Source organism: Xyrauchen texanus, chromosome 1 (genome assembly GCF_025860055.1).
Source record: "Xyrauchen texanus isolate HMW12.3.18 chromosome 1, RBS_HiC_50CHRs, whole genome shotgun sequence".
Lineage (NCBI taxonomy): Eukaryota > Metazoa > Chordata > Actinopteri > Cypriniformes > Catostomidae > Xyrauchen > Xyrauchen texanus.
In genome coordinates this window covers 61,227,628-61,241,443 of record NC_068276.1, presented here as the reverse complement: position 1 = coordinate 61,241,443, position 13,816 = coordinate 61,227,628, and the positions used below count along the sequence as shown (strand labels likewise).

Below are 13,816 nucleotides of genomic sequence, written 5' to 3'. Positions count from 1 at the left end.
GCCGCCAAAGCAGCGTCAACCCACCTAATGTGTTGGTGCCAGATACCGCATGGACCCCTGAAGGTCCCATGACATTAGCAGCAGATCCTGTAAATCCTGTAAGTTGCGAGGTGGAGCCGCCGTGGACTTGTTTGTCCAGCACATCCCACAGATGCTCAATCGGATTGAGATATGGGGAATTAGGAGGCCAGGGCATCACCATAAACTCTTCATCAATCCATTCCCGAACAATGTGTGCAGTGTGGCAGGGCGCATTATCCTGCTCAAAGAGGTTACTGCCATCAGGGAATACCATTGCCATGAAGGGGTGTACCTGGTCTGCAATGATGTTTAGGTAGGTGGCACATGTCAAATTGATGTCCACATGAATGCCAGGGTTTCCCAGCAGAACATTGCCCAGAACATCACACTCCCTCCACTGGCTTGTCGTCTTCCCACAGTGCATCCTGGTGCCATCACTTCCCCAGGTAAATAGCCGTCCAAGTTATGTAAACGAAAACAGGACTAATCGGACCAGGCGACCTTGTTCCACTGCTCCAAGGTCCAGTTCTGACGCACGCATGACCATTGTGTAGGCACTTTCGACGGTGAACCGCAGCAGGGTGTGATGCACTGTGCTAACACATTCCTGCCACGACCATCATTCAAATGTTCTGTAAGGCAGCGTGTCCACCAAAGCATTGCTACACTTGTTGGGCACATTGAAATGTTTTTGGTAAACATTGCCTTGAAAAGAGTGGGAACCCTGCAAATGTTTTCCTCTCGTTTTTCTATTACTCTTTGACAGAGGAAATGATTGACACGACTGAAGTGATTAACCAGCTCCTCCATCATGTCGGCGCAATGTGCATCCACCAGCTCAACCTGCTCGCAGCCAGCAGCACTTTACATCTGGGGACGTTCGTCGGAAAACAGCTCATGGAGGCGTGTCACTTCAGCTCCATATGTGATGTCATGGAGAAGGCCATGGTGAACGGTGACACGTGCATCATCCGATGCATTCTGGTCGTCTTTCAGGTGTGTTTATGACTAGTGGGGTCAGTTGTTTAAGCTTCATGTGTTGTTAGATTTTATTCACCCTTAGCTTTAACATCCATACCTGCATCAGTTTTGCTTCTTTCACTTTTTAGCTTCATTCTAGAAAGCATTTTATTGGACATAAAATGGAATGTATGAGAAGTCTTTCATATGTTTAGGTCTTTTTCCCTGGAAGAGAAAGTGTGTACTTTTTGGAAATGTGGATGTTAACTCTTGCAGGTGGTGTTCCAGTTCTTCAATCCAAATTCGGAGCAGAATCGGGACAGTATCAGGCGCTCTGGACTGTTGTTGTGGCAGTTACTGATGGCTCCTCTTGATCAGATACAACCAGAAATACAGAGAGAAGTGTGCCACGCCATCAGGTGAACTCCCATCCGCACAACTCTCTGCACATGAAGCTTTCAAATCTTCATTTGATTACAGATCACTTGTTACTGGGTCAATAGCAGAACAATTTCTTGAATAGACCAGATTTATCATGAGCGTGTTTTTAGTTTCTGACTTCAAAGTAATCCTGATATTTTTTTCTGGGGCTTAAAGTAAAAAATTTCAAAGTGGTTTAAACATCTGGAGACGGCATAAATGAATATATAATAATACGTAGGGCTGTCTATCGAATAAAATTTTTTATCGAATTAATTACATGGTATCCTGATTAATAAATGGAATTAATCACTCATAATATTTGCTGAGAAAGCCCTCAAATAACAATAATTCAATATATATTGATGAAATAATTAGTTATCTTTAAATATTCATAAATAATACATACGCTGGTAGCCAAAAGTTTTAAATACTATACAGATTTTGCTTTTTCAGGAAATTGGTACTTGAACGCCACTTTGGTGAATTAAAGTACCAATGTCCTTACGAAACCGCAAAATCTGTTCATTATTCCAAACGTTTGGCCACCAGTGTATATACAGTTGAAGTCAGAAGTTTACACACATTTAGGTTGAAGTCATTAAAACTAATTTTTTAACCACTCCACAGATTTAATATTAACAAACTATAGTTTTGGCCAGTTGTTTAGGACATCTACTTTGTGCATGACACGAGTAATTTTTGTTTACAGACAGATTGTTTCACTTTTAATTCACTATATCACAACTCCAGTGGGTCAGAAGTTTACATACACTAAGTTAACTGCTCCTTTAAGCAGCTTGGAAAATTCCAGAAAATTATGTCAAGCCTAATTTAGCTTCTGATAGGCTAATTGGAGTCCATTGTAGGTGTACCTTTGGCTGTATTATAAGGCCAACCTTCAAACTCAGTGCCTCTTTGCTTGACATCATGGGAAAATCAAAAGAAATCAGTGAAGACTTCAAAAATAAATTGTTCAAACAATAGTACACAAGTATAAACACCATGGGACCACACAGCATCATACCACTCAGGAAGGAGGTGCATTCTGTCTCATAGAGATGAAAGTAGTTTGGTGTGAAAAGTGCAAATCAATCCCAGAACAACAGCAAAGGTCCTTGTGAAGATGCTGGAGGAAACAGGTAGACAAGTATCTATATCCACAGCAAAACGAGTCCTATATCCACATAACCTGAAGGGCTGCTCAGCAAGGAAGAAGCCACTGCTCCAAAACCACCATTAAAAAGTCAGACTACAGTTTGCAAGTGCACATGGGGACAAAGATCTTACTTTTTGGAGAAATGTGCTCTGGTCTGATGAAATAAATATTGTAACTGTTTGGCCATAATGACCATCGTTATGTTTGGAGGAAAAAGGGTGAGGCTTGCAAGCCAAAGAACACCATCCCAACTGTGAAGCATGGGGGTGGCAGCATCATGTTGTGGGGGTGCTTTGCTGCAGGAGGGACTGGTGCACTTCACAAAATAGATGACATCATGAGGAAGGACACTTATGTGGATATATTGACAACGTCTCAAGACATCAAACAGGAAGTTAAAGCTCGGTCACAAATGTGTCTTCCAAATGGACAATGACCCCAAGTACACCTACAGAGTTGTGGCAAAATGGCTTAAGGACAAAGTCAAGGTATTGGAGTGGCCATCTCAAAGCCCTGACCTCAATCCGATAGAAGATTTGTGGGCAGAACTGAAAAAGCATGTGCGAGCAAGGAGGGCTACAAACCTGACACAGTTACACCAGTTCTGTCTGGAGGAATGGGACAAAATTCCAGCAACTTATTGTGAGAAGCTTGTGGAAGGAAACCCAAAATATTTGAACCAAGTTAAACAATTTTAAGGCAATGCTACCAAACACTAACAAAGTGTGTGTAAACTTCTGACTCACTGGGAATGTGATGAAAGAAATAAAAGCTGAAATAAATAATTCTCTCTACGATTATTCTGACATTTCACATTCTTAAAATAAAGTGCTGATCCGAACTGACCAAATACAGGGAATGTTTTCTAATTGTGCCATTTGTAATCATAAACCTAATTCATTTTGATTGTGTGTGTGTGTGTGTGTGTGTGTGTGTGTGTGTGTGTGTGTGTGTGTGTGTGTGTATTAATGCTTTAAATAAGACATTTCTGTTGAGGAAAGAAAGATCAAAGACATTTTAAAGAATATGGAATAAATATTATCTGAAAATATTACGTTTTAATTTTCAAGCAAATGTATCTTTTTCTAAGTTTCCGCCTCATTTTTCTCATCAGCTCGGGTTTGAACACTTTGTACCAGAGTGAGTTGGAGTTAAACAACCTGCTGAAGTTAGTTTTCACTGAAGGTAAGATTCACAGAAATATGAGGACTAATGTACAGAGTATTGAGAATAATAATTCAACAGTAACCAATCGTGATTTTCTCCACAGGAGAGCGTAACAGCGGTTTGTCTCAGTTACGTGATGTTATATTAAACAACCTCGCTAACCAGTTACAGAAGAACCGCTTTGGTAGTGAAGACGATGACCACTACAGGTAACCGGTTCAACTTAAAGCTACAAAACTCCAGTTTATCTTTCACAGGATCTTTAATAGTCTTGTGTAGAACGAACATTTGCTCTAAGAGGTTTTTTATTTCAAATAAAGCACACGTACGTCTCAAGTCACTTTCTCCCATGTTCCCTGCAGACTGAAAGACGAGCTGTTGCAGTGTATTCTGAAGACTGTAGTGCGCGAGTCGTGTCTCCTCATCACCAAATGTCGAACCGTTTCTAAAGAAGAACTCCAGAAGCTGCTTTCCACTGTGCCTGTATGAAAATCAATTGCCTTTTATGGTTGATTTATTTCATGTGGCTGAATTATATGTGAAAACTTCGATTGGCTTTTGCTTTCAAAAATTACTTGAACATTTAAGCCCAAATGATGCGAAGGCACATGAAGTGCATCAATTGTATTTACCAGCTTTTACTGGCATTGGCTGATTGGCGAGTGTTTATTTTGGTCCCTGCTTATATGGTACATCCAAAATTGTACATTTTATTTATTTATTCAAGATTTTAGTCTTTTGTGTCTTTTTTTCTATATCTTCTGTCTTGTTGGTGTTCAGTTAAAACAGTTTGTTGTATCACTATGTAACTGTTATCACTTGTGTGTCCATGCTAACAGGTAGCATCACCGAGCTTGCGTTATTTAATGGCTGTGCAGAATCATTTGCTCAGTAATACCGTCCTGCTGCATCCTGATGACAGTGATGATAGCGACAGCTCCATACAGGGGGAAACAATGAAGGTACAGGTAAACATCCCCTTTAAAACCCCTACAAGTGCTCTGAATGGTTCATGTCAACTAATGCTGCTCATCAATAAACTGCTCATTATAGTGTGATCGGTTGTTCTGTATTTTACAGCAAATATTCATCTTTCATTGAGTCACACATCTTGATTGTGCAGTATCGCAATGAAACCGTTTTCGTTTTATTCTTTTGCTTTAAAATTCCTTGGAGTGTGTCCTGTGTGAGAGTTTGACAGAATCTTTTCTTAAATGGATTTTAGTTGGAGGTAGATCGTTATATCGGTAATATCAGTTTTACCGATTAATCGGTGCCGATACTTATTTGCTTTATTCTTTTGTTTTAAAATTCCTTAAAGTGTGTCCTGTGTGAGAGTTTGATTAAATTGATTCTTAAATGGATTTCAGTTAGAGGTAGACTGATATATCGGTTATATTAGTTTGACCAATTAACCGGTGCCGATACATTTTGGAACTATCTGTTATCGGCAAAAAAAACGATGCCGATTTTTGCCGTTAGTTTTTTGTTTTTGTTCCTCCATGTTTCTCTGTGGCTGGAGGATTCTGCAGTTAGAACGGCTTTGTATATTAAGGAAAGACTAATATGTTTTTAAACAATTAACATTTATTTTAAATGTATTTCAAAAACTATCTGCGTATTAATCGGTTATTCTGCTTGTCCACCACCTTAGTTATCGGTGTGGTCAAAATACACTATCGGCCAACATCTAGTTTCAGTGCACTGTAAGCAAGTAATTGACTTTTATTCAATTGATATGGAAATTATACAAACCGTATATTGACTTCTAAAGCCACTTTGTATTGTGTATGCTTAACTCATCTTCCACAATAATGCATTTGAATTATCTGAAAAAGGTTTATATTGCATATTACTTTAATTACATATTTATTGAAATCGTCAATTTTTTCAATTATCTTTCTCAGCAAATACTTTTATGTGTGATTAATTGCAAATGATTGTTATTAATTAGATTGATTAATTGGTATATCATGCAGTTCTGAATCCAATTTGTGGGTTATATGTTTAAAAATGTTTTCTATTCCTCACAGATTTCCGCCATTATGAATGCTAGTTTACCTAAAAGGAACACTGAAGAAAGAAAAAAATTATAATTTACTGCTGCAGATTTTTGTTAATAATGTTCCAAAAAGCATCTAATCTGTAAAACCGATAAATCAGTCTACCACTATTTGTTTGTTTGTTTGGTTAATATCACACCTCACATTGCATGATGAGAAACGAAGGAAACGTACATAATTAGATACATAAATACATCGCAATTATCGATGTCTTGCCCTGCGTAGCTGTTTTACATTATATTTTCAAAGAACATGTGTGTTGAATTTTCGTTCCTCAGGAGTTGCAGACGAGCATCCTGTCATTGGCTTCTAAGATCCTGGTTGGATGTGACGAGGTGCTGGAGACTCTTCAGCAGGTCACTAATGCCCTCATCAACAGCACCATCAGCGATCGAGAGAACAGGTGCGTTTTAGTGTCAGTAGCTGATGCTTTACTTGTATGTTGTACATTAGTATAAAGCACTTTCAGTCACATTGAAATCTTTCTCTCGTGTGTGTGTGTGTGTGTGTGTGTGTAGACTGAGAGGACTCGAGCAGATGACCAAAGCCACAATGTTGGGTCACCTGCTGCCGGTTCTGTTAACCTCACTGATGCATCCGAACCTGCAGACCCTTACACTAGCTGATGCACTCATGCCACAGCTAGTTCAACTAGTCCTCTATACTAGTCAGGTTAGTGTGACTAATCGAGCTGACGTTAATCTAGGTTTAGTGTCTCAGATATATAGGGGAGACTGGGGCTAGTTGTCACATTTTTTACTCCACTGAATATTTATTGGGGTAGATTTATTACATTTAAAATTGGTTTTGGTCTGCAAATATTGTAATTAATGAATAGTTTAAATCTGTGGCATTCAAAACACAGACAACCTGACCTGATAAAAAAAAAATGTGACAACATGCCCCAACCTCACTTTCATGAATAATACCTTTGTCCTAAGAGCACATTTAAACATTTGGGTAAAAAGCAGCCTTCTTAATATAGTTATCTTGGGTGCTTCAACTGGTTTCAACAGGCCAAAGCACAGACTCTGTCTTCCGGGTTTGTTTACACAGAACGGCATGTGTTTCTCCCAGTCAGTGGCAGCAGCCGAATTTTTAAAAAATTGCGCTTGTACCTCTCTGTGCTGCTCGCATGGCCGAAATGCATCAATATGATCAAAGACATCCATCTAGTGCATGTTTACAAAATACAAACAAATAAATAAATGTAGCACAGATTGGTGGAAAAATGATCCAGGACGCCTTCAAAACAGCAAGAATAAGCACAGCTGAATTAAATAGAGCGGCGGTCTCCTTTTTAGAGATCTAACTTGTCATTGCATTTTTTAAACGAGGCACGAGATGCATGAAAATGGTCAAAGCTGTTCGTCTAGTGTAGAAATGTTTTGAATTCCAGATGAAGGTGTCCTGTGTAACATGAGTCTCTCATGACAGGCCCATCTCTCTCCTCCTCACCTGTGACTGAACATGAGCACCAGTGGGCGGGGCCAAGGGTGCAATGATGATAAATAGGCATTGATGTCTTGCTGAGGCAGTCATGTGCAGATGTATTTGGTCCTTGTGATGTCACAAGTTCCACAAATTCCAAACGGGTCATTTCAACAGCCTGGTTTAAATGAATGCTCTTGTTCTATTGAGGAAGTTTTCAGTTCTGAAACTTGCATTATGTTTTTATAGTTCAATGAACTCTTATATGTCAAAAGATTAAGAGGGTTTTGAACAAGATGTTTCTTTGTGTTTGCTCTGAAATTATTCAAAGGAATATTCCGGGTTCAAGTTAGGTGCAATCAACATAATTTGTGGCATAATATTGATTACCACAAAAATGTATTTCAAATCATCCCTCCTTTTTTTATATATATATATATATATATATATATATATATATATATATATATATATATATATTTATTTATTTATTTATTTTTTTTAATCGAATTAATTACATGTTGTCCCGATGAATTAATCACGATTAATCGCATTTACAAACATTCTCTGATATTTCAGGCTGACTCGAGCAATGATTGGTTCGCTGGTTAGTCCAGTTATGAACGGGTTATTTAATCACATGACTTTTTTGATGCACATCTTGTATTCTTAATAAATAATAAATAAGTGAATGGGGGCCATTTTAAATAACGTTAAAGTACTCATTGTTTCAAAAGTATAGCCACAAGACGTAAACAATGTATATGTTAAAATGTATTTAGTCTGATAAAATCGATCGCTAATCTTTGTTCACTATGTTAGTATTGTATATTGAGATTTTGTTCTGATTAATAAGTCATAACCAGTTGCTGCTGTTAAAGTTGACTGCTCGGTTTTAAATCCAACAGACGGCTTTGCTGCTAAAGACACATTCACCGTTATTTGATGACTCTCCAACCATCAGTGGGTCATTGAATCAAGGATCCAAGCCACCCTCGTTAAATGACAGGTGTGTTCGTTATACCGTTTGTAAATGTACTTATCAATGTACGTGTCAAGCTTCTTTGTGTCCATCCATTAGGAAAACATACATAACATTGAAGCGTATATCAAATGTAGTTGTGTTTTTAATTCAGTTTTCAGATTCTGGATGAGCGAGAGGAGCCTGGCTTTCTGACCGGCTTGAAGATTCCCGCCCCATGGGCTGCTGGGAAAACGGTGGAAACTGTTCATCCTGTGCGAGATAACTACAAATTTAAAGATACGGTGCATATTCCTGGCGCGCGCTGTCTCTACCTGCGATTTGACCCTCGCTGCTCCTCACAATACGACTACGACAAGGTTTGTGTTGAATACCAGTTCTTTGTAGTGGATCGAAAGTGTGAAGTTGAATTTTTATTTGAATAAAATTGGGAATTTTTCTCCCAATTTGGAATGCCCAATTCCCGCTACTTAGTAGGTCCTTGTGGTGGCACGGTTACTCACCTCAATCCGGGTGGCGGAGGACAAGTCTCAGTTGCCTCCGCTTCTGAGACCGTCAATCCGCGCATCTTATCATGTGACTCGTTGTGCATGACACCACAGAGACTCACAGCATGTGGAGGCTCATGCTACTCTCCACGATCCACACACAACTCACCACACGCCCCATTGAGAGCGAGAACCCCTAAACGCGACCACAAGGAGGTTACCCCATGTGACTCTACCCTCCCTAGCAACCAGGCCAATTTGGTTGCTTAGGAGACCTGGCTGGAGTCACTCAGCACACCCTGGATTCAAACTAACGACTGCAGGGGTGATAGTCAGCGTCAAAAGTTGAATTCTTTTTTCACTCTTCAGTTGGTGATTTATGCCGGGCCCAACACAAACAGCCGTAAAGTGAGCGAGTATGGAGGAAACACCATGGGTTATGGCAGTCGGAGTGTCTTAGGAACGGGTTGGCCCAAAGATCTGGTCAAGGTGAGGAGAAGCACATACAGTAACACCACGTGGCATCCCATTGAAATGTCCATTAACTGTCTTTTAAGCGTTGTATTTGTAATTTGTTCTATTCCTAATCTATTAATGGTTTAACAGCACATACAATGAATAAAAACAAGTACTCTTAATCTTGTTCACACTTAGGACAGCACATACAGCATTTTGAAACAAACCACAATCTTCCAGTCATAAAAGGTGTTCTCAGATTTTCCGATGTCTTTGTGGTTGTTCAGGTTGAAGGAGACACTGTGACGTTCTCTTTTGAGATGAGAAGCGGCCGTGAACACAACACTCCTGATAAAGCCATGTGGGGTTTCTCATGTACTGTACGAGCGCAGGTACAAACCACAGGCTTGTTGAGCTGAAAGATTTGAACTAGAGGTCGATCGATAGTGGATTTTGCCGATAAAAATAACTTGAGGTGGTGGGAAATGCCGATTAATCGGCCGATAGTTTTTAATGTTGATTCATAGAAAGTCAAAAAAGATTCTTTGTTTTTTTCTTTACTGTGACGGGCACAGACAAAGAGTCCAAATTAATAAAATCTCAGATGCCGTTTATTGTTCAACCAAAATTCCCAAAATAACAAGAAAAAAAGGAAGATTTGGTGCATTACACTGACTTTTTAAGTATAAACAAGCCCGAAACACATCGTGGACTCTTATTTTGAAATGTCAAAATGATGAGAAAACTATCGGCAACTATCACCTTCGATTTTTGCTGATAACGATAGTTCCAAAAAGCAACTATCGGCACCGATTAATCGGTCAAACCGATATATCGGTCTACCTATAATTTGAACGTTTAAATTCGCTTTGGAAAAAAAAAAATGGTGGAAAGAATTTACAAGATTTACATTAATTTATCTCAATTTTGCAATTTAATGAAATGTTTGAATCCTCAAAATATATTAATCTGCATTTTCTATGAATAGGGTACACTAGTGTCCTGTTACTTTAAGCATTAAAGGCACAAATCCCTTTTTTTTTTTTTTGGTGAGATCTAGTATGTATTATACATGTAAGAAACCTTTATCTAACACAAAATTAATCTTGCATGAAAAGTTCATATTAAGTCTAGTTTTAATCATGAGATGCCTGTATCACCCCCATTAAATTGTAATTTTGGTCTGTCCCACCTCAGAGTTCTCGAGCTTCTCCATTGAATCCAACCATTTAAATCATAAAACAAAGTCACAATGTTGAATTGAGATTAGAGATCGACCAATATGGCCGATACTGATATTATTGGGAGCAGGATGGCCGATATAAATGCTGATATATGTAATTTAACAACAGCAGATCAGATGAACACTAAATTGCTATGGTGAAACAAACTTATTTTGTGCAATATTTCTCAAATTTGCTTAAATGTAGAACAAGAAAACAGATAGCGTTGACTCTCCGTTGTCAAATCTAGAGATTGGTAGATTTTGGAACTGATACAAAGGAAAGTTAACACTTCTGTTAATCCGCCAAAAAAACACGGTTATCGTCCAATGCCGATAATCACAAAATGGTCCAATATCGTCCGATTAATCTGCTTGGCTGATATATCGGTCACTAATTGAGATATTATTTAGAGTTAAACTAACATTAATTACCTAAACATAATTTTTAGGTGTGTCCTACATGTTTCACACATCCTGCTACTTTATGATTTTTCCCCATTACAAAAAAATGTAACAGTCCTTAACATTTTGGGATCTGACATAATTTGGACTCTTGTGGCCTCTATGTCTGTGCCCGTCATCGAAAGGAAAGACTAAGAACTTACATTGTATTAACTGATTTTATAAAAACTACCAGCCAATGTATCGGTTATTGGCCTTTTCCAGAAAGTGCCATTCACATGAATGCTATGTTAATGTATTTTCCCTTAACAAATATGTATTACCTGAATTGTCTTTGCTGTTCTTTCAGAAGTGTCTCAGTTAAACGTGTTTTGTTTGTAGGAGTCGTCAGAGGATGTGTCCGGTGGACTGCCGTTTCTGGCCGATTTAGCGTTGGGTTTATCAGTGCTGGCCTGCGCGATGCTGCGAATCCTCTATAACGGCCCTGATATCACACGAGAGGAGGAGGCCTGCCGGGACCTGCTCTGCTCCAAACTACTGCAGAGGTCAGCTGCTGTACAGACAGATGTTTTAAATTATGTAAACAATGAAACAAGGTATATCTGAACCAATAAATGTGTTTGTGAAAACCCGGCTGGAAAATGCAGATGATATTAACTTAAAATCGTAGCTGGTAAACCGTCGTTTCTTGTCATTAATTGGTCCAGAATCAAAAGAAAGAAGTATGAAACAGTTATAACAGTTTTACTGTTTTTATTATAAAAATTTATTTGGTTTATAGATAAAAAGTTACGAGAACCATCGAGAACAATAAGAATACAAAATGCTAATATTTTCAGGACAATAAAGTTCATTATGTCCCCAAATTCTCATTAATTCCCCATTACTGCTTAAGGCAAAACAATTTGATTACTGCAATGCAGATTAATGGTAAAATATATATACATCATGGTAGTATTTGTGTTACTGCCTCCAATTAATGAAAAAAAAATTATTACATTTATGATTTTTTTATAATAAACATTTATATAAGTTAAACTGTAATATACAACAGTTAGTTCCGGTCCTCGAATCTGATTGGACGAGAGACGTTCCATGAGCAGTGATGGTCTGACACCATCATCACTGGGATGCTTCACTGTGTGTGATTCACTCTGCTTGTGTTCATTCTAAACTAAAGTGTAAGAGCAGTGCAGATCTGTTAGGAGCTAATGTTTGTCTTTATTTTTGACATTACATATGTTAGCCAGCAGGTGGTGGAAAAAGATCATTTTTGTGAGTAATATGAGCCAGTTAGGTGACGTGAAGTGAATCCGTTAGTCATTGTTTACATAAAACAGCTCTTTGTGATCGCTCGTATTATGACTGCACAACTAAAGTTGGAAAATAGCTTTAAACGGCTTTAAAATGAACAACTTCAGCATTACGGCTCATCGCAGCTGAGACAGACTCATTAATTACACAATGGCTGCTGTTTAAAATGGCGGAGGACATTGCTGTTTCTATAGTGATCGACTCTTGCGCACCGGCTACCACCAAATAGGGAGAAATACCCCTGCTTGGACACTATTTTTCCACTGAGAAAGCTGATCTTCAGAAAGCTGACAGCATCTCTGCTTGGGTGTTGCAACAGGTATCCTCAGCACATGCTCCATATCTCTCTCTCTCTCTCTCACACACACACACACACACACACACACACACACACACATCCTTGTTTATCCAATAGCACAAGCCTTGATACTATTCCTGAAGTGAACTTTTTGAATTACTAATGAAGGTTTGGACGCATCAGTTGTTTTGAACCAGCAATGGCAGATTCTGATCGGTCGTGTAATAAAGAAGTTCCTTGCACAAATGCGTTTTTATGACCGTACTCAGTTTTTCCTAATTTTAAAAAATGTACTTGTTAATTTAACTGTTGTATATAAGCAATATCACACTCGCAATCGTGCAAAATCAGCACTGCTGTGATTACCTACAACCATTGGCCGTCACAGCTGTGCTGACGTAGGGCCATATCGCACTCTTGCTCGTGTGATATTGCTTAAATATTGTTAAAAAAGTAATGAAAACATCCTTGAGAACATTTGAAATCATTAAAAAAAGAATTGCATTTTATTTCTGGAAAATAAAACTCAAAAACAAAAAGATAAATAAACAAATCTGATTACTGTAATGATGAAAAATGTATTCTAATTAAATGTAAAGTTTGTATACATCATGGTAGTTTCTGTGGGTACTGCCTTTAATTTGTGAGAGAAAATATTACATTTTTATTATAAAAATACATGCCAAGTTAATTAGTATTAATGTAACTCAATATATGATTTTAATGTTTCTTGTTGTCTGTCAGGTGTCAGTGGCAGGTTGAGGCCAATGGTGCGATATCTCCCGCCCTCACACCCTCTCCATCCCCTCTGCCATTAACCATCGATGAGGAGCACGAGTTCACGTATCCATCGGACATCCTGATCCCACCGCCCGGCCCGATGCCCGCCGCCTGCTGCGAGTTGCCCCGCATACACTTACCCTCGGGCATTATGAGTCGCCTGAGGGAGCTGTCCGGCAGGGCCCGCCCTCAGTTCCGCCCCAGCATCAAGTAAGCGCATGATTCTGCACCTCAGCAGTTTAGCCATTGGGGTTTTTCATTGTCCTACACTGATACGGTGATATCTAGAGAGCATGGAGGCTGACAGCTGATGTAATGCCACTACCAGTCAATAGTTTGATTTTTCCAAATTTTGAATGAATACGTTAGAAGTATAAAGTGATTGTTTAACAGCACTGAATGTTTGCTGATATCTTGCTCTTCGTCTGTTGTTGTCAGAGAGGTGATTCGTCCTGATGTCATGGAGGAGGTGATCGTGTCGTGCGTTATTAAACATTTGGGTCTGGTGGATGCGCTGCAGTCACTGGTCAACTTCCAGTACAGAGAGCTGCACAGAGAGGAGCACAATCTGCTCGGCAAAATCATGGCTGAGACCTTCAAGAAGATCAATGCAATGGAGAGACAGTTACAAGTACGACTTGCACAGTTAC

At 38.9% G+C, this 13,816-nt stretch overlaps 1 protein-coding gene across 1 annotated transcript in view; it reads left to right on the top strand.

Annotated features, from left to right (window-relative positions):
* The window catches only part of LOC127646638 (probable E3 ubiquitin-protein ligase HECTD4), an 84,885-nt gene that overhangs the window by 23,843 nt on the left and 47,226 nt on the right, over positions 1 to 13,816 (top strand). Inside the window, exons 12-26 of the mRNA XM_052130406.1 lie at positions 788 to 1,017; positions 1,258 to 1,400; positions 3,675 to 3,745; positions 3,831 to 3,936; positions 4,090 to 4,210; positions 4,567 to 4,695; positions 6,069 to 6,193; positions 6,309 to 6,462; positions 8,130 to 8,230; positions 8,358 to 8,562; positions 9,061 to 9,180; positions 9,435 to 9,539; positions 11,156 to 11,319; positions 13,131 to 13,376; positions 13,605 to 13,797. Coding sequence (XP_051986366.1) covers positions 788 to 1,017; positions 1,258 to 1,400; positions 3,675 to 3,745; positions 3,831 to 3,936; positions 4,090 to 4,210; positions 4,567 to 4,695; positions 6,069 to 6,193; positions 6,309 to 6,462; positions 8,130 to 8,230; positions 8,358 to 8,562; positions 9,061 to 9,180; positions 9,435 to 9,539; positions 11,156 to 11,319; positions 13,131 to 13,376; positions 13,605 to 13,797 — 2,213 coding nt within the window. The remainder of the gene's footprint in view (positions 1 to 787; positions 1,018 to 1,257; positions 1,401 to 3,674; positions 3,746 to 3,830; positions 3,937 to 4,089; positions 4,211 to 4,566; positions 4,696 to 6,068; positions 6,194 to 6,308; positions 6,463 to 8,129; positions 8,231 to 8,357; positions 8,563 to 9,060; positions 9,181 to 9,434; positions 9,540 to 11,155; positions 11,320 to 13,130; positions 13,377 to 13,604; positions 13,798 to 13,816) is intronic.